The 26,584-nt window shown below is 39.2% G+C and overlaps 1 protein-coding gene across 2 annotated transcripts in view; it reads left to right on the top strand.

The window, feature by feature from the left end:
- Nucleotides 1-26,210, top strand: part of gopc (golgi-associated PDZ and coiled-coil motif containing) — a 37,611-nt gene extending 11,401 nt beyond the window's left edge. For both annotated transcript variants that reach the window (XM_044377061.1, XM_044377059.1), the window contains 6 exons: nt 11,690-11,865; nt 12,906-13,071; nt 13,187-13,282; nt 14,870-15,034; nt 15,117-15,282; nt 24,141-26,210. In XM_044377061.1, coding sequence (XP_044232996.1) covers nt 11,690-11,865; nt 12,906-13,071; nt 13,187-13,282; nt 14,870-15,034; nt 15,117-15,282; nt 24,141-24,256 — 885 coding nt within the window. In that variant the 3' untranslated portion in view covers nt 24,257-26,210. The remainder of the gene's footprint in view (nt 1-11,689; nt 11,866-12,905; nt 13,072-13,186; nt 13,283-14,869; nt 15,035-15,116; nt 15,283-24,140) is intronic.
- Nucleotides 26,211-26,584: the final 374 nt, after the last annotated feature.

Below are 26,584 nucleotides of genomic sequence, written 5' to 3'. Positions count from 1 at the left end.
GGATCAGTCTGGCTGTGCTGTCGCACACATACAATAAATTGGCAACTACTTTGATAATCGTTCAGAGCACTTGTGACGGTATTTCTCACTATTTTGAGAATTTTTACAAATCAAACAATTGATTAATGGAGAAAGTAATCTGCAGATTAATCCATAATAAAAATAATCATAAGTTGCAGTTGGATACAAAATAGTTCAAGAGAGCTCCACCAGAAATTTGGTGCAGGTTGGACAATGTACATTCAAGCTACAGCAACTTCCTGCTTCATGGCAAAACCTCAAAGTTTGTTGTGTTGCCACAGCAAGGGCATTCAATGAAAATTTAGGATTTTGATAACTTTTCATCGCAACAGTCTTTAGATGACAGAGATTTGAAGTCAGTCAGGTTAAATCTCTAGGAAGAGTTTGTTAAAATATAGTGTATGGAAATCACAAAAACTGAACAGTAAATTCAAAATGGCCGACTTCCTGTTGGGTTATAGCTATTGGTCCAAGAGACTTTTTTGTGTTCCCTGGCATGATACATGTGTGTACCGATTTTCATACATCTAGTTTTAATGTGCGGCGGGGGCTGGCTAGTTGAAATATTGTAGGCGGCGCTACTGAGCCAATGTGCATCACTGACAGAATATTGTCATGCACATGTGTTCAGGCCGGGACTCTTATCAAACATGATAAGTTTGGTGCAGACTGGAGCATTTACACTAAAGTTATAGCAATTTCCTTTTGTCATGGCAAAACATCAAAACACAACGCCACGCCACGGCAACACGCTTCAACGATAGCTAAATCTTTTAATAACTTTTGATCACAAGCTAATCTAGATGACACTCATTGATTTTGAAGTCGTTTTGATGAATTCTGTAGGAGGAGTTCATTAAAATACAAGGCATGCAAAATCACCAAAATTAAGCACATTCAAATTGGCCGACTTCCTGTTGGGTTTAAGCCATGGATCCAAGAGACTTTTTTGTGCACCCTGGCATGATACATGTGTGTACCAATTTTCATACATGTACGTTTAAGGTTGCGTGGGGGCTATTTCGTTGAAATATTATAGGGGGCGCTATAGAGCCATTCTGCCACACCCATGCCCGCCACCTATATAATATTACAGACTTTAAGACCTGTCATACGTGTGCAAGGTTTTGTGAGTTTTCAAGTATGTGTAGCCCCGTAAAACAGCTTAGTATTTTATGGCGAACAATGTGTTGCCATGGCAACGGCGTTTGATTATGAGTCATGAGCTGCAGAATGTAACATCACCAAGGTCTTACATCTTAGCTGAGTCAATTTCAGGTGCATCAGCCAAACTTACAAGGAGTAATTAGACAAAGTATGACGCATGTTACTTCATGTCGACAGTAGGTGGCGCTATGACTGTCACTAAATATGGACCTCTAAATGTCTTCAGACTGGGACTCTTAACAATCATATGAAATTTGGAAAAGATCAGACCATGTGGAGTAAAGTTATAAGGCTTTGAAATTTCATGGTGAAACATGGAATGCACCACGTCGTAATGGAAACACCTTTCAACAGAGAGTCACCAACTACAGAATATACAATCTCCAAGGTCTTGAGGCTATTCTGAGTTAATTTGAGGTGGATCCAATCACCGCACTACCCACAGGGTGTCAAAGTGTAAAACATGTAACTTTCTGTTGCCAGTAGGTGGTGCTATGACTCTGATCCAGTGTTGACACATGGATCTGTTTGGGGCGGGACTCTTTTCAAGCACAAAAGGTTTGGGCCTCATAGGATCATGTACGCCAGAGTTTTCAAATTTCGAATTTTAAGTTGCTGAGGTCAAATCTCTAGGAGTTGTTCGTTCAAATATGTGGGCTAGAAATGGCAAAATCGGTGTCAAAATTGCAACCAAAATGGCCGACTTCCTGTTGGAGTTAGGGTATGTCTCCAAGAGACTTTTTAGTGCATCTGATCATGATACATATACATATCGAATTTCATTCTTCTACGACAATCCGTGTCAAGGGGCTCAATTTTCTTAATTTTCTGGAGGGTACTATCGAGCCATTTTGCCACGCCTATGTTGGAGACCTATAAAGTATCAAATTTTTCACCACTGCTGATGTATGTGCAAAGTTTAACAACTTTTCATGCACATTTAGGCCCTCAATGCATTTGTTTTGGACGAAAAATAATAGAGAATTAAAGCTGCAAGCAGCGATGATCGGGCCCTCGTACCCTTGTATACGTCGCCACGTGGCGCAGTCGAAGGGCTTCTGTCACTCGCATGTAGATGTGTTCAGACCCAGGCTGTTTTCAGACAGTGCAAGAAGGAGATAAACATCACTTTCTTTGTCCTCTATTTTGCTTGCTGGCAGCTTCCTTGAACTTTCATAGGGGGCGCTCTGGAGCCAGTTTGCATTACTGAGTGAATATTGTCATGTAGATGTGTTCAGGCCGGGACTCTTATCAAACATGGAAAGTTTGGGGCAGATTAGAGCATTTACACTAAAGTTATAGCAATTTCCTCTGTAATTGCGAAACATCAAAACTCAACGCCACGCCACAGCCACACACTTCAATAAGTAAATCTTTTAATAACTTTTGATCACAAACTAGTCTAGATGACACTCCCTGATTTTGAGGTCGTTATGATGAATTGTGTAGGAGGAGTTCGTTAAAATATAAGACAAATTGACAACTAAATTCAAAATGGCCGACTTCCTGTTGGGTTTCAGCTATGGGTCCAAGAGACTTTTTTGTGCACCCTGGCATGATACATGTGTGTACCGATTTTTATACATGTAGGTTTAATGTGGCGCGGGGGCTGCTTTGTTGAAATATCGTAGAGGGCGCTGTAGTGCCATTCTGCCACACTTATGTCCGCCACCGATACGATATTATAGACTGTAAGACCTGCCATGTGTGTGCAAAGTTTTGTGAGTTTTAAAGCATGTCTTGGCCCTTAAAAACAGCTTCGTATTTTGTGGTGAACAATGTGTTGCCATGGCAACGACTTTTGATGAAAACTCAAAGGCTTCAGGAGTTATCATCATCAAGGTCTTACACCTTGGCTTACCAAATTTGATGTGTTTCTGACTAACCTGCTTGAGGCTATTCTGAGTAAATTTGAGGTGGATCCTATCACCGTGCTACCCACAGGGCGTCAAAGCGTAAAACATGTTACTTCCTGTTGCCAGTAGGTGGCGCTATGACTCAGATCCAATATTGACACATGGATGTGTTCAGGGGGGTACTCTTTACAAGCACAAAAGGTTTGGGTCTCTTAGGATCATGTATGCCGGAGTTATGGCCGTTTCAATTTTCATGGCGAAGGATCGAAATTTACTGCCCGGCCACGTCCCCTTGGCAATGTCGAAAACTCACTGTTCTGATAATTTTATCTCCAAGGTCTGTAGATGATACTGACTAAATTTGAAGTTGCTGAGGTCAAATCTCTAGGAGGAGTTTGTTGAAGTATGTAACCTGGAAATGGCAAAATCGGCGTCAAAATCGCAAATTTGATCCAAAATGGCCGACTTTCTGTTGGACTCAGGGTATGTCTCCAAGAGACTTTTTGTTGCGTCTGGTCGTGATACATATGCATACCGAGTTCTGTTCTTCTATGACAATCCGTGTCGAGGGGCTCAATTTTCTTAATTTTCTAGGGGGCGCTGTCTCGCAAAAAGGTGGGGCACACCCATAAAATATTAAATTTTTCACCATTTTTGATGTATGTGCAAAGTTTAACAACTTTTCGTGCACGTTTAGTCACGGGCATGTAGATGTCTTCAGACTTGGGCTGTTTTCAGACAGTGCAAGAAGGAGATAAACATCACTTCCTTTGTCCACTATTTTTCCTGCTGCTGGGGCTGCTTTACTGAAATTTGCATCACTGATAGAATATTGTCATGTAGACCTGTTCAGGCCAGGAGACTTATCAAACATGTAATGTTTGGTGGAGACTGGAGCATTTACAATAAAGTTAAAGCAACTTCCTCTGTCATGGTGAAACATCAAATCTCAACGGTGTGATGATGAGAATTTTCTGCAGGGTGAGACATGTCTGCCTTGCTCACACCTGTGTCATCAAAATGATGTAAGTTTTGGGCCCATATTCTTGAATTTCATTTAGTAAATTGAAAACTCTTAATGAGTTTGTTTGTAAAACAAATTCATTTCCTAATTTTCATCAAGTCTGTTTTTAGAAAAGTAAAGACTTTTTACCCACTTGACCTAGTCAAAGTTTGATTGAAATGTGTACTTTCAGGAGGAAAACCAACATGGAATCTTACAACAAACCTTATCAAACTATATCGACCTCATTGTCCACCACCTGATGAAATCGGAGGGGTGGAGGGGAATTTTACATGCCAATAAAACAATTTGCTTTTAAAAACAAAAACCCCTGAGTGGTGTAAAGGCTGCTTCTTTATAGACATTTAGCATATACACATTGTTTCTAAACAAAGAAGAGCTCATTTTAGCCATTGAGTGGTTTAGATGTGTGATTTTACCAAAAAAGTGAAATTCAAATTTATAGTATTGTTCTATTGTGACAACAGATTTATGTTCTCATCAAAGACAGACAAAATATCACATGATTTACACGTATTTCCTATGTATTTTCTTAGTATACAGAAATATATAAAATACCACAAAGCTTATAATGTGATACAGGAACAGATCGGTGCTGAATACTAGAAAGACTGAACACTAAAAACATTCACAGATCTAAAAGTGTAGGTTCACATCAGAAAGTATTAATGCATGTATCAAATACATGACTTACACACTCTTATCTATGTGCACGACATACAAAATATAGTCTACAAAGCTGACATGTTAACACTAGGGGTGCAACGGATCACAAAACTCACAGTTACGAAATTTCAGCGAAGCAGCCTCAGCAGCAGGAATAATAGCGGACAAAGGAAGTGATGTTTATCTCTTTCTTGCATTGTCTGAAAACAGCCCGGGTCTGAAGACATCTACATACCCGTGACAGAAGCCCTTCGATTGCGTCGTGGCCCGACGTGCGCAGAGGCGCGAGGGCCCGTTCAACGCTGCTTGCAGCTTTAATTCCTTCAGATCCAGTAGAGCCTTCGCACCGCTAGGTGCTCAGGCCCTAATAATTGTGAAATACCATGATAATTTCTGAGATGGTTATATCTTGAAAATCTCATACTGTTGCAATCCTATTGCTGACACAACCAAATATTCAGCTGTCCATGGGTTTATTTCAGAATTTATACTTGCAGTATTTGCAATTACTTATGTGTCTACTTGTGTGACATGTTTTTGGTACTTAATAGCGACAGTGCTCAATTGCACATTAAGACCATAACCATGTAGAGGTTTTTCAGAGCACACTAGGACACACTTGCTTAATGAGGCCTGTCCCTCACACAAATACACATCATAGTTTAGCTCACATACCATGTCAGTTTTAGTACAAAGTAAAAACAAAAAGGTATGACTGATCATACAGAGCTACAATTACCATTAAATTACAGTACAAAATCCCATCTTTTGACAGTGTTACCTCGCTGAGTTGCAAAAAACATAAACAAATAAATGATGGTAAAAGCAATACAGTTAAAATCTGCAGTTCCATCAGTATATTCAAAACCAAATTAAAAAATCTACTAAAAACCACTCAGCTCCGTAACCACTGAATCTAAATTTCATCTCATGGTCTTCTCATGAACGTAAGTAATCTTGCTTTTAATTTGACAAGCTTACATTATTAGTTTCTAGTTGACATTGTCGGTGTATGTGATGTGCTATTGTGTGTAGCTTTGTATTTTGTATAATGTGTCCTGTGTTTTTTGCTTTGTACTGTCTGTTGTTGTGCTGTTATATATTTTAATTGTAAGGGACTGCAGATGAAAATGAGCTATAAGCCGACTCTCGTGCAGTACATCAAATGTTAATATTTATGTTTAACACCGTACATGGTCCCAGTAAATACATAAATACCAACATTAAAGCTGCAAGCAGCAATGAATGGTCCGGGTGTCAGAGAGAAGCAGCCGTGGTATCACACCTGGAGGTGGGTCGATATGGCTCTGAATTTTCAGGATTATCAGACACTGTGTGAATGGGTAAAATATTATTTCCTGTCTGCAGTATGTGGCGTTGGAGATGACATATTGGATATTGTGTATAGATTTGATGAACTATGTGTCATTTAGGCTTACCTTCCTGTTGCCCGTAGACAATACTACTGAAATATTAATGCAGCAATACATTCACCAGAAGGCAACTGACATGGATATACATTTTCATGAATATTGGAAATTGCGTGTAGGAGATAACTATCACTTCCTATGTCCACTATGTGCTACTTGAGGACACCCACTAATTATACTTCATGATGCTGTATATCATGTGTAGACCAAACCATGTAAATTTCATGTAAATCGGATGATGTTTGTCTCATAAGGCTGACTTCCAGTTGTCAATAGGTGGCGTTATGACTATAACTCAATATTGACATGTAGATATGTACAGGCCTGGACTCTTATCAAGCATGAGAAATTTGGGGCAGGTATAACAATGTATGTTAAGTCGAGTTACAACAACTTCCTGTTAAATGCAAAACCTGCATGCCATGCCAAGGGTGTTCCATCAAAAATAAAAAGCTTTGCAATTTAGCATTGCAAAGGTCTTTAGAGTGGTTTAGTTGCTTGGGTTAAATCTCTGGGAGGAATTTGTTAAGTACAACGCCTGTCAGTGGCTTCATTTTGTGGGAAAAAAAAAATTCACAGTAGATTCAAAATGGCTGACTTCCTGTTGGACTTAGGAGAAGCTTTTTTGTGTGTCTGGACATGATACATGTGCCTATCGAATTTCGTTCATCTACATCAAATTTAAATGTGGGGGCTTTGACTTTGAAATTTAGTATTAGGTGCTATCGAGCCATTTTGCAAGTCCAAGCTCAAGACCCATATCATTTGTCAAGTTTCCCCACTCCTGATGCATGTGCAAAGTTTCGTGTATTTTCAAGCACCCCTAGTACCTCAAGAATGCTAAAAGTAATTAGTGGGCGCTATAGAGCCGAAGTGCCACGCCAAAGCCCAATTGTGATATGTGATTGAAATACTCACTAGTTTGAGAATGGGTGCAAAGTTTCGTGAGTTTTTGCGCATCCTAAAGGCCTCAAACGTGTTTGTAAAATGGAAATTGACGCACAAAATCCAAAATGGCTGACTTCCTGTTAGGTGAAAAAAATGTTTAGCCTCACAGGCCAGACCGCATGTTTCTCATCCAAAGGGAGTCCTTAAGAAACTCAATTCGCCAGAGTCCTTTGTTGTTTGCACCCAAGTGTGAACTCCACTCATGGACCCAGGCTAACAAAAGTAGAGGTTCCCCTCTTCTCTGTCTTTTTTCTCCTCATGGCTCAGCCTGCAGCAGAGTCGTTGCAGCATGGGCCCACGTTCATGCTCTTAACTGCAGGAGCTACTAGCTTCTCCTGCAGCCTGTAGCTGCAAAGAACTCTCTCTTCTGAATGGCAGCAACGCAGAGCCGGCCAAGTTTAGCAGCAGCTGCTATGACACTGCCAGCTGACCCTACAAGCCACAGAAGCCACAAAGCAAGTTGGCACCGAGCTGCCAACTCTGTAAGCAGGACAAAGGAGCGACTGGTTTTCCTCCAAAGGCTGCATGATCGGCCTAGCAAAGACTCGCTGGACTCAACAAAGCAGCAAACCAAAGCATCTCTCTCTCCATGGACTTGGTAGTGTACTGGGCATAGCATAGAACAGCACATGGCTTAAGCACAGGACTGTTTAATTTAATTAATGTACTGTACATGTATTGATTTGGCTAATGTTATTCATTGAGCTGTTTTGTTGTGATGTCTGTTCATAGTTAGCTTATTGGATAGCCACACCATGAAGTTGGTGTTAGCATGCTTCACATACAGTGACTACTGGGCATTGCATGCATCTTCTTCACTAACTTGCCATCATATCCTACACAAATTGGCTTTAACATAGACACACATTTATAAACTCTTTGTTCTAACCTAACACATGTTCATGCTCGAACACTCAGAGGCAGAACAAAGAAGACACACTCCCTTTTGCCTTTGTTTTCCCTTGTTCACAGAGCAAAAGAAATTGTGGTTCCAGCGCCATCTTTGATTTTGCCATCTTTGTAGTTTCCTTTATTTCAGTCAGCACATGGTCTGAGTTCCGCCATTTTGTTTTTGTCCTCTCTTGGTGCAGTATATACACACATAAACTTCTATATAGACACATTTAGCTTACAGATGCTGTGTTTTATTCTCTTTTATCCCTTAGTTAAGTACAGTTAGGTGGATTACATATTGTGTGTTTTTACTTTTATCTTTTAATAAATGCTTTCGAATATACCTGCTGGTCTGTTTAATGTTTTACAAGAATGAATACTGCCAATCTCTGCTTTGCAAAAAACTCCAAAATCCTTCAACCTTAACTAGCTAGTTCCAAATTGATAGCTTAGTAAATTTTATGAGACTGAATCAGTTGGTTGGCTATCTTTTTCCCTGACCCCAGGGTGGTGTCCCCTTATTATTAATTCTTGTCAATAATTTCTGTTGATTTTAATAATTAATAATTATCTTTGATAATCACTAATTATTGCTGACAGCCAAACCTGTAACCAAGGCACAACAAATTAAAAAAAAAAGTCTTCTGGGTAGAATGATGAGAGCAATGAACCCATGAACATAAAAGCAACTTTGTTCCAAAATGGCCCTGCATTTTTGGGAGCGCTGTTGAGCCCACTGGGCACACCCAAGCCCAATCACTATAAAAGACACACTATCCCCCCACTTCTGATGATTATTGAGTCTTAGAGCAGCCTTAAATTCTCAAAAATGCAATTCATCGCGAACAATAAAAATAATAATAATAATTCCTTCAGATACAATAGAGCCTTCGCACCATTCGTTGCTCGGGCCCTAATTAAAGCTGCAACCAGCAATGATCTGGCCCTCACACCTTCATGCATGTTGCAGTGCGCCACAGATGAAGTGCTGTTATTGCAGAGGAAAGTGATGCAGCAATACATTTACCAGAGACCAAATTTGAAGTTGCTCTGGTTAATTCTTTAGGAGGAGTTCATTCAAGTAATAAGCCTGCAAATGGCAAAAACTGGACAAAAATTGCAAAGTAAATTCACTTCTTGTTGGGCTTAGGATATGGCTCCAAAAGGCTTGACATGATACGTGTGCCCACATAAATTTCGTTCATCTACATCAAACTTAAAGGTGGGGGATTTTTGTAAAATTTTTGCCACTTCTGATGCATGTGCAAAAATTTGTGACTTTTCGAGCACCCGTCGCATCGACATGCCTTGCCCAAGCCCAATTACAATATCAAATTGAAATATTTACGGGTTCAAAAATGGATGCAAAGTTTGTGGGGGATTGGTGGGCGCTGAACAAAACTCAGGAGAGACTCGGCAGCCAGATATTTCTACGTCCTCTGTTTAGGGCGGGTGAGATTGACACTAAAATGAGAATAGCTGGTCCACCTTTAAGGTCAGTCCACCTTAAGTGAGCCTGGTCAGGTTAGGCAAACCCATTGTCACTAACTTTGGAGCTAACACCCTTCCAGCAATTCAGGGAATCAACAGACAAGACTTTTCTTTGTCTTGAGAAGCTGCAGCATTTATTAACTGACACACTGTAGTCTATCCTGTACACTTACTGCCAGACTGACAACTTCATGCTAACCTTTTCCTCTGCTCTGCTAGCATTCACCATCACTTTTTTGCCACACACACTCACTCAACCACACACTCGCCATGCACATCCATTCCGCACTGCCCTATTCCTTAAATGAGCTACGCTACTGATATTAGGTATTTTCTTTGTGTTGCATACATCTTAAGGAATGTAAGAAACCTTTAGTTGAGGCACTATGTTCATGTGTCATAAAGACAAACATGGAATAACATCTAGTGTGGGGCCCTTATGTGTAAATTCAGTAGCTTGATAGGAACGGTGCCAAGATGTCTGAGATGTTCACAGGTCCATATCATAATTCAACATACTAAGGGGAAGTCCACTGATAATGGAAAACATATGTTGAAGACATAATGAAAGTGTAATGTAATGTTACATGTTCCATGTTTTTCTGAGAGTCCTTGTTTCTGACTGTAAGTACTATTTAATCATGATGCAACTGATTTTCCTATGTGGTGTAGTATGTGTACCACTGAATTATGTCAGAAAAACTAAATTACAGATGCTGAATTAGGCTGAAATACACAGCTAAATGTAATTGATATATTCATGGTGAAGGGGGAAAGAATGCTCAGTTTGTGCTCAGCTTGCCAGCCAAAAGTGAAAATCAGGTTTACTGTTTTTGTAAAACAAGGATCTTGATAAGAGTAAGTGGTAGCCCAAATGATACTGGAGTACCACCCTAGACGGCAATCAAGGTTTAACAAATATGATGAACCAGGAAACTTTTCTATTAACGTTACCATTAACCATATTGGACTTTAAGGAATACTGTTGACAAAACTTGTAAAGCCTCCGCTTACTGTCCCCTGTAATTCACATTGATTTACTCTTTGTCCATATATTGCATTAAATGTTTTTTCTCTTGTACATCTAAGTGGAGTTTGACTAGTTTCGGTTTTATATGCTTAGATTCTGTCTTTGATTCTGCTGACTGAGCCTTTTTGCTGCTAAAGAAAATTGTGATGCATCCTTCCTAAATAAAAATAAAATGAATAATTTTCTGGTTCCTCTTGATAATCCATACTTTACAGCCCACAGAGCAATACTCTCTAATGACATCCATTCATTTGCTAAACTGCTTATCCTGTTCAGGTTCACAGTGGGCTGGACTTTGTCCCAGCACAACAAAACTACTTAATATTTATATGAACAACAGGTCAAATGACTGTGTACTGTAAAACAGGTCATTATAACAAATCCACACAGAATGATCACCAACTCTGCAGTCCCCTGAATGACAAAATTTTACCAGCTGGTAACCATATTGGGGAATTTAGCAGCTAAAGAGATATCTTTCTCAGGAGTTGGTGGAGACCAAACCAGAACTAAAAGAAAATTTCTCTTTTTAAATGAATTTTTAAAAATCATTGAATTCTGCTTCAACACATTTTTGATACATAAAACTTCAATTAAAATTATAAACATAAGTGGAATCTCAGCTAGAGCTTCATACCGAAAACCGAGATCCTGGCATTTACTCAGAATTCTCACCGAATCTACTCCCTTTTCCCTGTGAAATTACCATGAATCCCAGGATTATGTATGTCTGTGTGCCCTGTGTGCTCATGAACTGAAGACCATTGTATGTACTGAAACAAAGACATATTCTCCAAACCTCATTAAGGATACTACACAACTGTTAAAGCCAAATGCTGTCATTGACATGCAATTATTATGGACTGGATCAACTTTTCAGCTGTAGTTTTCAAAAGGAATTACCTCCTTGGAAGTAATACATTTAAATCACAGGAAAACATTCAACCATAATCTGAATATGAATGAGTAATACTCTTATTTGATTACCACTTTTTCTGTTAAAACTAATAATGTATGAATTAAAATTTCTAAATTATAAATGGTGTGACAACCACCTCCACTAACTGGTGCTTACAGAGTTTAGCAAGATTTTTACTCATCCACTTACCGTGTTTATGGTGCTTGTTGTGTGTGGTGTTCACATGTGATGTGCTTGTTCTAGGAACAGGAGCTCGAGGCCAGCAAGAAAGAAAAATTAGCAGAGGCAAGGCTGGAGGCAGAAGTGAGACTATATAAGAAGGAAAATGAGGCCCTTCGCAGGCACATGGCAGTACTTCAGGCTGAAGTGTATGGAGCCAGACTGGCTGCAAAATATTTGGACAAGGAACTGGCTGGCAGGTAATGAACTAGATCTCATAACATTTCTAGATTAAAGGTGTGGGTTTGCCAAAACGATATGAGGTTAGAATGTTACAATACATTACATTATTAACAATACATTGAACAATAACCGGGAATCATTTACTCGTGTACAAGTGCATGTATACTCACTTTTAGAACAAAATTCAACACACTACTCAAACTCTCTGATACTGAACTTCAATTTCATACAGTTTATTAGAATCTTAGTCCATCTGAGTGTTAATTAGCCTCTTTACAACATTATACGCACTGGAAGGGCAGTAAACAACACAGGGCCACATATCGTAAGATGAAGTCTACTTGGTTGAGGCATTATCTCTCTCCCTTCATCCTCCAACACACAGACATGCCTAATATGTAAGCTATTTGAGTCTAGGGTGCCCGCACTGGTCTGTTGTGTAATACATGGAGGCCATGAGTAATACAATATTTCTCCTTATTGCATGTAAGGCATATTGATGAAAATGTGTCACTAATTTTTAGTATTTTTACTGTATCTTCCCCACCCCAGTATTTGAATGATGGCCCAAAGTAGCCCATCAAATTAAACTTGGAAAATTCTGATTTGTGTACAGCCATAGAACACAGTACATCTCGTTGAATGAGTGGGAATACAGTAAATCTCAACCATCTCAACTCCAGGGTGCAACACTGTCAGCGACCCATGGCTTGGAACTGTGCACTGATTCAGTCCTCACCATCAAGTATCTGGTGCTCCCTTTAATGTAGCTTCTGTTGTGTTTTTATGTAAATGTGTTAAATGTGTCTTGTCTGAATGTGATAGGTGTTTTAATGCACTCTTTTTAATAGCGGATTTTTGCACATGCAAGCCAAAGACAAATTTCTGCCTTTTGCATGCAAAAGGTAGACAATAAAGTATTTTCTATTCTATTCTATTCTATTCTATTCTATTCCATCCCTGGTAGGTGGAGGGGGCAGAGTTCTTGTTCTACAAGAAAATGGATAGACTGTCTGAAATTTGCTTTGACAGCAGTATGTTTCGGTTTGTCTTTCAGGGTGCAGCAGATCCAATTACTGGGTCGTGACATGAAAGGGCCAGCACATGACAAGCTGTGGAACCAACTGGAGGCAGAGATTCACCTTCACCGCCATAAGACTGTCATCCGAGCATGTAGGGGTCGCAATGATCCTAAGAAACCTCTTCCCTCTCCTGTAGGGCATGTGAGTGTAAAAATACAAAGCAGTTGAAACTGTTGATATATTATTATATATTGATATTGATATATTATTTCCTTTAATTGTGCTTTCAAAGTTGTATTTGTTTATGTGATTATAGGACTCAGACATGTTAAAGAAAACCCAGGGAGTAGGCCCTATCAGAAAGGTGGTGCTAGTCAAAGATGACCACGAGGGCTTGGGAATCTCCATCACAGTAAGAAGTCACAATCGTTTTTTTTTTGTTTGTTTGTTTTTTCATTCCTGACAGCCTCTTGATGTTGCACCTAAGATCTATGGATGCAAACCTCCTTACTTCAAATTAAACATTAACAATGTGCAAGCAGCAGGGAATAAACTTGAACACAAAATGTTTCTGCTAACTCTAATGCACAACAATGACATTTGCTAAATTCAACAATAGAACAGTAAATGTTTCATGTCCAAGAGTTCAGACATACAAGAATTCACAGTTGCAAGAAGCAGACCATGTTTCAACATTTTCCAGAATCAGTCAATTTTAGGCACTGTAAAGACAGTACCTTAGATCATACCTTATTTCTCGTGTTTCTAAGAGTTCTTGTTCTTGTTGTGAGTTGTTGATTGAGGCATGTCTTGTTGTAATATTGTAATGTCTTTTCAGCTGCAGTATTCTTCAGTAGCTTAGTAGCTTTGGGAGAGGAGCCTTCTATCTGCTGTGATTGTTGGCAAAAAGTGCACATTGAAGTCTTTTGTCAATAGATCATAGGGAACATGTCCTAATTAACTATTCCATACAGATCATGTTTGTGCAAGTTTTCGTGCATAGTCCTGGCTTTTCTGAACTTATCAAGATGTGTTTAAAAAGCTGTAGAAAATCCTCTAAGTAGCTAACAAAGGATCTGGGAATTAAGAAAATTGACCCTTACACTGCAAGGAAAGTGCCTCAAGCTTGTGATTTCCATATCGTGAAGCATTAAAGGTGCTTTCAGACAGCCAGCTCCTCCTGCCATCACTGTTTTCAATGTACACATGATGGCAGCCATTGGGAGAGGGAGGAATCACTGACGATCTTGTTAACATGCACAGCATTTGCCACTGCTATCTGAGTTGATGATGGGTTTTAGTAGAATTGGAGGTAGCCGGAAGTGGGGGAGCTTCTCCCTGCTGCCTTCAAAGCAAAATACGGAACCTCAGTGTTACCAGGCAGCAGATGCAACGACAACTGATCATTGTCTAAAGGCACTTTTGGAAACTAAGTAGAACTGTTGAGATGAACTGTAAGATTAAAATAATGTCTGATCATGTTGCCTGTCAATTGATCATGTATGCAAAAACAAACAACATACAAGGCAGCTGTGGCTCAGGAGGTAGAGCTGGCCCACTAATCAGAAGGTTGGTGGTTCAATTCCCTAGCTTCTCATGTCTGCAATTAAAGTGTCCTTGTGCAAGATACTGAACCCCAAATTGCTTCTGATGGTTGTGCCAGAACCTTGCATGGTAGCTTGCTGCCAACAGTGTGTGAATGTGAATGCGTGAATGGCCAGCAGAAACGCTATATTGAAAGCATTATATAATTGCAGCCATTTATAAACAAACCTACATGTATGCCCATTTGGGGTGCATGCCCATTTGGGATGTTCAACACTTGAAGTCAAATTTGCTGTGAGTGATTAGTAAACATAGTTAGGGTGAGGCACTTCTATTGGCTGGTCAGCACATCTCACACTTAGATATTTTTTGACATTACCATAAAATAACCTAAAAGGAAGAGTACTTGGCCAAATGAGCTGAGTTAACCTTTGTATGTCTGTTGTCTTGTCAGGGTGGGAAGGAGCACGGTGTTCCCATTCTAATTTCAGAGATCCATCCTGGTCAGCCTGCAGATAGATGTGGAGGTTTGCATGTCGGAGATGCCATTCTTGCCGTCAATAGCATCAATTTGCGTGATGCCAAACACAAGGAGGCTGTCACCATTCTGTCTCAGCAGGTAACACAGGTGTGCACACATATACGCACACCACACCACACTGTTTTTCTGTTTCTCTCAAAGTGTTCATTCTGGGTATCAGGGAGGGCAGATAGAGTTTGAGGTGGTGTATGTGGCTCCAGAGGTGGACAGCGATGATGAGAATGTGGAGTATGAAGATGACAGTGGCCATCGCTACCGACTCTACTTGGATGAACTGGAGGATGGTAGTACAGCGCCACCTGGTGACAGCTCAGCATCGCTGCAGGGTAAGTTTTCAAAACCTGTTTTTACCACAAACAGGATGCTCACACATCCATAAAAGGCCTTTCAGAATGCTTTAAATTTAATAGATAAAAATGAAAAGCTTAAACACCATTTTTCAAGTCTGTCTTAAAATAATAGTCGGGTGCCCATAAGAATATTGAGCTTTCATCATTCATTCTGTTCATTCTGATCATCAGGAGATCCTCCAAATGTACTTACAATGTGAGTGATGGACAAACCAAAAAAAGTTTTTAGATAATAGAAGATAATATAAAGCTTTAGCCGTCTGAGTTAGTCAAATAAAGTGGATATCTTCCGCAGTTACAGTATTATTAGTAAGTTCTCTGAGGCACTGGACTATTGTATTGAAAAATTGTCCAAGCAAAATCACATTTAATCATCTCCTTTTGCAGTCAGAAATATTGTGTTTTTTCAATGTATCATTGATATTTTTTATTATTAAAAGGTGAAGGACAAGACAGACAGACAGTTTGTACCATGCCATTTCATTGCACTGCATTTGGGCAGTCAGCTTTCTCTGTGAAAGCCACAACTCAGTGGAATGCCCTACCTGATGATATGAAGAGCTGCAATTCCATCAATACATTCAAAACCAATTTAAAAAATGTACTAAAAACCACTCAGCTCTGTAACCACTGAATCTAAATTTCATCTATGGTCTTCTCATTAGCGCAGGTAGTCTTGCTTTTAATTTGTTTCTTACTTTGTACTGTTTGTTGTTGTGCTGTTGAATGTTTTGATTGTGGGGGACTGCAGAAGTAAATTAGCTTTGAGCTAACTCTGGTGCAGTGCATCATTTATGTTAAAAACTGTACACTGTCCTAAGAAAAGATAACTCAGGTTGAAGAATACTGGAATTTCTCATTAACTAAGAAACTGTATTGTTCACTCTCCTCCTGCTCATTGGATGTGTAGTTGTTTTTCTATTTCTTATTGCTTTTCTTCATTGTTGTTGCCCTTATTTCCCTAGTTTAAGGCTTGCTTGCAAATTTAATATGGCAATTGTACTGATAAGAACATTTCCCACTTTGGATGTATTCAAAAAGATAGAGTCACTTACTATACCTTCAACTTCTCCAGCAAATATTGGAACTGCAATTTGGAGGATATATAGTAGAGATGTACTGCTATATGCAGCCAAGTGGATTTACTACTGGTTTTCTTTAGGTAAAGAAGGGAATATTGTGATAGCATTGGTATTGGTAATGTTGTTGCCAGTTGTATTTTAAATGATTTGTAGACTAAGAATATTCTGGTAGGGAACTGGTTTAATACCTTTCACTGTGGTATTGATTCTGTTGTAGTTGTATGCAGCAGAATATTATATATAATATATAATATAACAATATATAATTATTTTATGTAATTATATGGACGTATTAGGTCAGTATTGATGAAATCATCATGTCACCTGAATAATGGGGGCTGAAATAGGGGTTCATCTTAAAATTGCTGGAGCATTGGCGGTATCAATTTGAATTTCAGTAGACTTTTGTACTTCCTCCCTCAGCAAAAGGATAAAACAAGTCACTGAGTTTCACTTGATTCAGTCATTCAGGCATTCAGGAAAAGGCAAAGAATGCCAAACAATAAAAGGCAATGCATGTGCCAGTATATTACAATACATTTTAAGTTGAACTTAATTGTCACACAGGCAAAGGCCTGCATAGAAGTGCACACTGTATATACATAATGGTATTTTATAAACTCTGTTTTAAGAGTTTTCGTTGTCATTGATGCCTGCGGACAAAATCAAAGCTCAACAGCATCACTGCCTGTCTTTACCATGTGTTGGGTTGAGTAGTAGGCTCATATGATTAGTCACATTATCAATCCTTCTTCCCTCTGGCTGGCTGGTAGTGGGTGGGACTTATCAATTAATCCAGTGGTCCAGGTGTAATAAGGCTCTGGGTAGTAGTGTCCAGGAAGTGATTTTGGCACTGAACTACTGTGAGACAGAGAAAGAGCTAACATCCGAGAATCAGTCCTGCAAAACATCTGTTTCCTTGAGAACTGTTAAGCTGACTACCCCCAGCTTCCTTTCCGTTTTGGTGGACCCACCACCAAAAAAAAAAAAAAAACTTGAGCAAGAACTTCTTCTGCTAATTGCGTTTGGGCTGGTCACTCATGGGCAGCACTCTTGCCAGACAGCCTTTATTTCCTTCACTGTAATTACTAACATTACTCTTCTGACACTCACACACACACTTAGTTAGAGAATGAGCATAGCCTAGATGAGTGTCAGGAGCCAAGCTGCCAGTCATTCTCTTAAACATTTTTGAGGGCTTGTCTTGAATCTGTTCATTATGCTAATTTTGGTTAACTGCTCTAGCTTGGAGATTTTTGCTCCTTGTTAGAGTAGCTGTGACATACAGACAGTAGCTAGTGACATACAGGCATTCCTTCTGCAGACAGTGATACTTGGAGTTGCATTCAGCTTGCCAAAGAATCATACACTGTGAGGCTGTTAGAGTAGACAGGCGTATGGAGTATGGACTAGCTATGCTGTGTTGAGTGTTGCTAAAACGGATGTCTGTATGTAGAGAACTTATCTGCAGTTAGGCTGACATATATCAGCACTGCAAGTATTTAGTTAGTTGCTGATGTCATATAGTGGTGTATACTGGTTGTCACATTATTGTGTTGAGTGAGAATAGGCTAGGTGTGCTAGCTAACATTCACATATTGGTTGTGTGCATTTCATGGAGGTGTGTCTTATTAGCTGGACAACGGGGTGAAATTGTTTTGTTTTGTTCAAGTATCGAATTTTGTGGGGGCTGTTTTGGTGTTGCCTGCAACTCGTGGATGACTTCGAGTAGCGTATATGCTAGTTTTGTTCAGTAACTTGTCACTTGTGTTGGCTTCTGTGTTAGTATTAAGTTCGTAAAGATAGCTACTTTTCAAGTGAACAAATTTTGTCAAACTGACTTTGAGTGTAGTGACTTGTGCAAACTTAAGAAAGACTAGTTGCTTAAGGGAAACTTAAGCTGAATTTGGGAAAGTATAGTGTTAATCAGAATTATTACACAGAACCACTTGAATTATTCATCCAGTGATATAACCTCAGAGTCAGTATAACACCTCTAATTAATCATTTCTCTTGGTGATCAGCCAAGGAAATCTTTAATGCACAAATCAGCTTTGGGAAGGAATTAACTTGCACTCAGGTAGACAGAGGGAAAGGAATCGGATATGTAAAGTAACTTAAAGTAAGTTACAGAAAACAAAGACAATGACTTTATACACAAAACATTAATTACTAACAGACTGACCTAACATAGTAACCCCACAGTGAAGAAATAAATGAATGCAGAACTGGAGTTTGTCAGGGAAAGTGTGCAGCAGATGAATAAACACAAGAGGACTAGTGACCGTCACCTGAAGCAGCTGGTAAACCGGGATGGCAAATTTGGAATCAAATTCTGATAGAGACGCAACTTAGGATTTCTGAATTCACCCACTTAGCAGAGAAGAAGTGTGCTACTTGTGTGTCCGTGGGCTGGTGGCTGCTGAGCAGTGTAGTGACATCAGGAGTGATGTAAACGGTGTTGTCACTGCAGGAAGTGGAGGTGAAGATTCGTCAGTTAAAGTTAGTTTTAACGCAGAGAAAGAATGGGACACTTTGCACTGTTAACACTGACACCACCCCTGGGGTGGTGTCAGTGTTTGAGCCCCTCATAGGGCATGCCTCCACTGGAGGTCAGATCATTTGTATTAATTTTAAAGCTATAATATGTAACTATTCCACATTAAAGCGTCTGAAAAACAACTAGACCTGTGTTATACATTTTGTTGATTATCCCAAATGTTTCCTTTAATTTTCAAACCCAGAGAAATCTGTAATTTTAATCAGTTTAATCCATTTTAACTGTCTTTTTCATTTGGTCGCTTGTCAATGGATTCATACCCCCTCTATCAAAGAATATACGTGCACAAGATGCATGAGTCGGTGTTGTGGTTTGTCTGCCACACTGGCATCCGCCAAAGAGTATAGGCATACAAGATAGTATGTCGGCATTGTGGCTGTTTGCCACAATGGTGTCTCCAAAAGAGTATACGTTTACAAGATAATACGTTGGTGTTTTGGCTACTTGCCAAAATGGCGTCTACCACAGAGTATTTGCATATAAGATAATACGTCAGCATAAATAATTTAAGCCACATTTTTATGATAAACTTTTTAGATCTTGGTATTTTTTAACTATATCTTTTAACCGGATGGAGGATTTTAGTCATCAGACATCTGGATCTTGTTATCAGAGAAACAAGCTGAGCAAATTTTAGTAGCAGCTCGCCTAGCAACCCCTCCTGGATGTCCTGTGCCCACAGAATACCATCAGAGAAACACTTATTTTTTATGTGAAACTGCTTTATACAGTGTTTTTACCAGTTTTAATCACCAGGTCTGTTTGTTCTGGTGAGGACAAGACCTCTGTGGCTAATTTGGCTCCCGGTAAAAACACCCTGAACGATGAACACTGAAGTTATCCTAACTCGGAGAAGCCGGTTGTTTAACAATGAAGACAACAAATCCCATGATCCCATGCTTCATCACAGCGTCATCAATTTCCATCTTTTGTTATTGTTTTGATTGAGAAACCCTATTGGCAGAAATTACATATTGTGTGTTTAAAGCCATCTGTTATACAACTGTACCTTGTTACTAAATAACGACCATAACTAAAAATCTGATGTTCTTATGCTCAGGGGTTTACAACCAAACAGCACATGTTTATCTCTAATGGTTATTGAGATATTAATTACTTGATTTTAACACACATACAAGTAATGGTGTTATAGCATTTTAAAAGCATGCAGGTTTCTTTGACAATAGTCTCGTGGTTTGAAAAAAAGGGGAAGAGGAGAGGCAATCAGAACGCGGGGGGAGAGATTCTGATTGTTGGGGGGGGGGGGGGGGGGAGCGTCCCAGGGTAAGAAGGGGAGTGGTTATACAATTATGTGTTTAGCCACACATTTTAGCACAGTTCCATCCTTGGTTCTGTTGGTATAATGGTGTTGTTGGATATTTTATTGGGTGTTATGGAAGCCCCCACTCATTAAGCTAGACAGTGTTCTGCTTAGGAATATCCTGCATTGCTTTCAGTGGCTCAGGTCTTTGAAGTGGAGGTAAAAAGGAGAGATTATTGATGTCCTTGTAGAAATTTTATGGTTGCCAGATCCTCTGCTGGAATAGCAGGAAAGGGACAGTGCATGGCAAGTTAAAATAAAGAAGCAGAAGCTTCAGGTTGAATTTGCAAAGACTGCATTGGAGAGCGACAAACTAAAACACACTGCACAAAATCACCAGTGGAAACATGAGGCTTGATTTGATGTTAACAGTTGTTTGAAATTGCTGCCTAAGTTTAACCAGGACGAAATTGGGTAATTTTTTGAGGCATTTGAAAAAATGATGCAACATTTGGATCGGCCAGAGAATAAGTGGACACTGCTTATTCAGAGTGTGCTTGAAGGTAAAGCACAAGTTTAGGTCACTCCATCAGAAGCAAGGGGAGACCTACCTTGATGTTGCATAGCAGCAGGGAGCAGCTTTTGACAGGTGGCTAGCAGCATGTTAGGTCTTTACATTCCAAGACTTGTGTCAGCTGATTTTGGTGGAACCAAGCAGGTAGCTCCCGGTCTGAAAAGTGAAGCCAATGTGGAAGTGCTTTAAACCTGCATTCTTTCTAATGGCCAGCAGGGGGCGACTCCACTGGCTGCAAAAAGAAGTCTGATTGTATGGAAGTCTATGAGAAAGTGACCCTACTTCTCACTTCATTTATTACCTCAGTAAACACTTTCCTAATGAGTTTATGGTCTTAATTGCTAGTTTCAGGTCTTCTTTAATGCATCATTATGTTCATTTTGACAGAGTATAGGCATAGCTGTATTATAGATGTGTTAGCCATCGCTATTTCAGTGTGTTTTCAGTTCATGAAAATTAATTATAACATTTTGGTCACCTAAAAAAGTCTTGTTCAGCATTTGGTTGTTTAATCTGAGACCCTCTAAGGAGTCAGATGTTCAGTTTTTCCAGTGAGTACATTTTGTTTTAATGGTTTTAGGCCTGTTTTTCAACAGCAGAAATTAGCGTTAGCATTAGCATTATTACTGTCCATTTGCTTTGCTCTGAAAAGAAAAGAAGGAAAATCAGTTGCTCTGCTTGCAACTCAGCCTAGAGTAATTGCAGTAGACCCTTTGGGCATAACTCCCAGGCAACGTTCCCAGGTGGAATGCCATATTCTTTGAAATTTTAGCAATGTTTGCTTTAATTTGCAGGTTTTTGAGTTATACCATGGAGCTAACCACTTTTGTTTTATTATTTTCTTTTTTAAAGGGGTGATGGAGTTGAGTGTCATTTGCAGTGAACAGTATCTAGTGAGGTGCGGCACTATCAACAAAATGATCAATTTGGGAGGGACTAAAATTTGCATAAGAGTCCTCTTGTATTTATACATGGCATTAAATTCACACAGCACTATCAGATAGACATCTAGTGAAGACATTTTTGTTTAATGGCAAGTAGTCTAGTAACAGGAATTCAAAAGTCGTTAAGTAATGGTCTGATAAAATAGGATTTTGTGGAAAAACTATTAAATGTTCAATTTTGATGCCATATGTCAGAGCAAGGTCGAGGGTGTGGCAAAAAGGTTCTTTTTTCAGGAGGGAGTCTTGATGAGAAGTGGATCTCACTGGGCCATCCTGCCAATAAGCACTGGACCACAGTAGCTCAGACTGTGTTACCCTAAAATATTAGGCTGGAAGCGTTGCGCTTGGCTCATGAAACTGCTATGGCTGGTCACCTTGGGATATGAAAAAACTCAGGAGAAGATAATGATAATTTCAGATAATTTCTGCTGGCCAGAATTGCACTATGCTGTGCTTCCATTCTGCCAAAGTTGTCAAGCCTGTCGGTTGGTAAACCCAATGAGGTGATTCCAGTAGCACCTTTGTGTTCTCCACCAATAATGCAGGAATTGTTTTCCTTTGTCCTGACTGACTGTGTGGGGACCATGGCCAAAACCGAAAAACGTAACAAATATCTAGGGACTATCATGGATGTAGCCACTAGATTCCCTGAAGTTGTAACCTTAAGAAATACCAAGGCCATCCAGTTGAGGTTCAGCATGACTGTGGAAAGAATTTTACCTCAAGATTTTTCCAGGAAGTTGTGCATGAACTAGCGATCAAGCAGATTATACCTTCTGCCTACTAACCTCAGTCTCAACGTGCCACTGAATGCTACCATCAGACTCTCAAGACCATGATAAAAGCCTACACTGTGAATTGTCCAGGAGACTGGGATGTAGCCATGCCATTGTTATTGCCGCCCTCTCAGTTCATGCCCATACACAAGTTCAAATGGGCTGAACCCAGTTAATTCACCCACTAAATTCCTCCTAAGACGGCAAAAGAGAAATTGTTGGAGCCCAAGGAGGGATTTGTTACATTGTCAGCACTCCAGAGCATAGACAGAAGACCAGGGTCTGTCATGTGAATCTCCTCAAGCCCTATTTTGAGTAGACACCCTTGTTCGTGTGGTTTTAGTGGTTCATGTTTACATTTGGATAACAGACTGTGCTTTTAAAAATATTTACCAGAACATTCATTTATCTAGAGGTGTAAGTCAGACCTTACCAGTTGTTTCTGCCTCCTGCTTTGAATTTGTTCATGTCTCTCCATCACCTGGCATCTGGGCTGCCTCTATGTGTTTCTCTTTCCTCCTTAACTCTTTCTTTAAATCTTGAATCAATTGCACCTTCTTCCCTCTTGAATCAGTTCTTCACTTTCTCCTTGTTTTTCTTTCAACACCATTAATATTACATCCTGTGATTCTTCCTCACTTTCATCTCTTCTCTCCTTATTCCTTCACTCACTCTGAAAATGTAAAAAGCTGTCCTTTTAAAAGTCTGACAGACCATGAAGCAGAACTTTAACTTGTATGGTGTTAATTGTAGTAATTGTGTATAAGCACAAGCACACTTTATGTTATAGAGTTAGTGTATCCTGGACATTGGTGCCATTGCTGCTTTCAGACAGGTCACTGTCTGTCTGAATAACTACCAATGGTAGTTATTCATTTTTGAAAGAGGGCCACTTGAACCATGTAATTCTGCTTTATACTTCTACAACATTTTAGAGAGAAATAATATATTTACTCCATTACATTTATCTGACAGTTGGAGTTATGAGTAACTTTTTTTTTTTTACAGAGGACACCATTGTCACAATGGCAGAAACTAGAGAAATTAAGTCCCGGGTTGAAAACGAGACATATAACCATTTACACCACTACAAATATCTCTCGAATTGAGCTAGCTTCTTTACAAAAAAAATTTTAAACAAATGGGATGAGCACATATGTTTTTATTATTAATCCCAGGTTATCATAGTGCTAACACATGCTAAACAGACTTCTCAATATTCTTCCTCTATAGTTTTAATACATGTGTTTGGGATGTAAAGAGCCTATAGTTGGATACCCCAGAGTTGAATAATGATCCATGATTAGACTGAGAGGTATTGATGGATGTTTTTAAGTTATTTTGCTGCTTTTCTAACAATCTCTTATTAACTTTTTTGTATTAGGAATTGGTTATATCCTTTTAAAAACTCAATTTCCAGCAATGAAATACTGGTACAACAGAGAACTGTTTGTGTTGTTTTTTTTTTAAATCACAGCTCACCTTAGCTGACATTTGGCAATAGTGACACAGAGTGTAGTGCCCAAATACCAACATTCATTAGCAGGAGTCAATAACTCTGCTGTGAGGGATGCTTTCTGGTTGATGTACAACAACATATAATTTATTATACATCTGAATCTGTGTCCAACCTGCAGCTCTGGAGAAGATGTCACTGAGCAATGGACCAGAGAATGGAGATACTGGGATCTCCAGTGAGACACCTTCAGAGGAAACCCCTTCGAAGCCTCCTGACACTGACTTCTCCTCCTAGAGTCCCAGCCAAGCCATCGTTATTAGGGGAGATAGCAACAGGATTGGTGGAAAAATCCCTTTCAAGAACTGAATCAAAGAATTCTATGACAAGCAGAAACAATCCCCCTCTTTTTTCCCATTTTCCTCTTGGTATTCTTGTGTGGTGGGATTTGGGGTTTTAGTCTGGGCATGTGGTAATCAGTCTGTTAACATGCACTGAAGTAACCAGATTACAGTCAGCTTTCTCCAGTAAGCTGATTTCTTAACTGTCATGCAATCAGCTATGTATCTTGGCTATGTATACATGTTACCAGTTTGCTAATTGGCTTTTTACATGTATGCATGCATGTGACAAAAGACTGCAGACAGGGAAAGTAAGTGGAGTGGCTGAATGAAAGGAGAGGTAATTACATGGAGTGATGCATTTTCATATTTAAAATAATTCCATCCAAAGATCGACTAACTCAAAGTGGCCTGTATAAGTCTAAATAAGTTGGTCTGTTAAATTCAGACATATTTGTGCTGTGAAGGAAAAGCTTCACTCTGTCACTCTGTCAGTTAGCTCCTACACAAACACACGCGCACACACACACACACACACACACACACACACACACAAAAGTCAGAAAGTAGCGTATTCTATCACTAATACACTTAAAATCAGTAAGCCATGCTTTAGTGCACAGTAAAGAGCGCAGGTAAACTTGTTCCCCAATTGCTGATATTACCTGGTTTCTCTAAATAACCTGGTTACTTAAATGGATGAAAACACACTGAAAGTGTGAATTTGATATTTAGCTATGATACCAATGGGAATTAACAGGACAGCTGCATGCTAGAAAATGGCAGAAAAAGGAGAAGTCATCAAGCTGTCATGGAGGCACAGTAACATCAGGGAGGAAGAGATTACCAATTATTGAGAAATACTTGTAAGGGCCACTTTTCAGGACACTTGAAGAGTGTTTTGCTTCCGTTTGTATAGCTACTCATCTGGTCTTGGTAACACTATGACAAGACTACAGTATATTGTCCTATAGGGACTCTGGGAGAGGCTAGGAAAATATCTTAAAGAGAAAGTGAATGAAAAATGGCAGAGAATTTTTATACTCATTGTTTTAAAAAAAAGAGAATAAATCTATTAACCTTCTCAGATGTGATCACTTTAGCTAGCAAGAGCAAGACCATTCATGCTCATTCAAATGAGATGTTAAATAAAATTTTGAATTGGAAAAACCCTGTCAAATATCAAATAGGAAAATGTGATCAAATCCTGCCTTTTTCAAACTTTTTTGAAACACATTTAAAACCTTATCAAACCACATAAATGGATACACTAAAAGTTAAAAAACAGTGGGCAAAATTTCTTTGGAGATTCAAAAGTACTTGAACAGCTGCTTCTGGCTCTATATTGAAATTCAGATTCGTTAAAATGCAGAATTTTTTTTATGGTTATAGTGTATCAAATATACATACGTACATTTACTTAATAAACCAACAATCTTATTAGTATTCTGTTTTTTGTTTGTTTTTTCCCTCTTATCCAACTGAGAAATCTGTAATAGAGGACTTTCAGGTGATGAATTTACCCTCTGGTGAGAGAGGGTCTCTTGGACTTTGGCAACAGTGGCTGAGAAGAAACGGATAATTCTAGCTGATTCTCACTTTGGGGGTTTCCTTCGTTTGAAGTTGGTATTTCAAAGCATAATGTGTCATAAAGGTCTGACAAGTACCATTTCAAAGGCTCCCTCAAATCCAATCTAGAACCGCGGCCTTCTTTTCTCAACAACTCGTGTCCTATAAAGCCCTAGTAGTACTCCCATCCCCAATTTTTTTAGGGGGTCCTTGTCAAGTCATAAGGCCCTTCAGAGTCAGCATTCAGCAAAACAAACAATGAAGACAATGCCATATGTCCATTTAACACTGACGGTCATTTTCCCTCTTGTAGTTTTTTTTTTTTTTTTTTTTTTTTTTTTGATGTAAACACAAAAAAGCATGTCAAAACATTGAATGCCTTACATTGCAAATACTCTCCCAAGTCCTTTAGGACAGTGTAATTATTTCAGTGACTGTACTTTTCATACTAGTCTATGAACTCAAAACCCTGTCCTGATATTATGTTCTAAATATTAGGTTGTGACTTTAATGTAGATGTTCCAGTGACCCCCTGTTATCCCGCCAAAGCTTTTTAACCTTGTTCCAGCACTGACATTTTTGGGCATGGTACTGTATGTTGAATATACAGAGGTGGGCACAATAACACTTGTTATGATATAATGTAATCCAGTACAGTCATTCTTAAGAATGGGGTCTTTTTCAACTTACACTAATTGCTGTACACCATATACTG

The sequence above is a fragment of the Thunnus albacares genome, chromosome 16, assembly GCF_914725855.1.
Source record: "Thunnus albacares chromosome 16, fThuAlb1.1, whole genome shotgun sequence".
NCBI classification, from domain to species: Eukaryota; Metazoa; Chordata; class Actinopteri; order Scombriformes; family Scombridae; genus Thunnus; species Thunnus albacares.
This window is presented reverse-complemented; position numbering and strand designations above follow the sequence as displayed.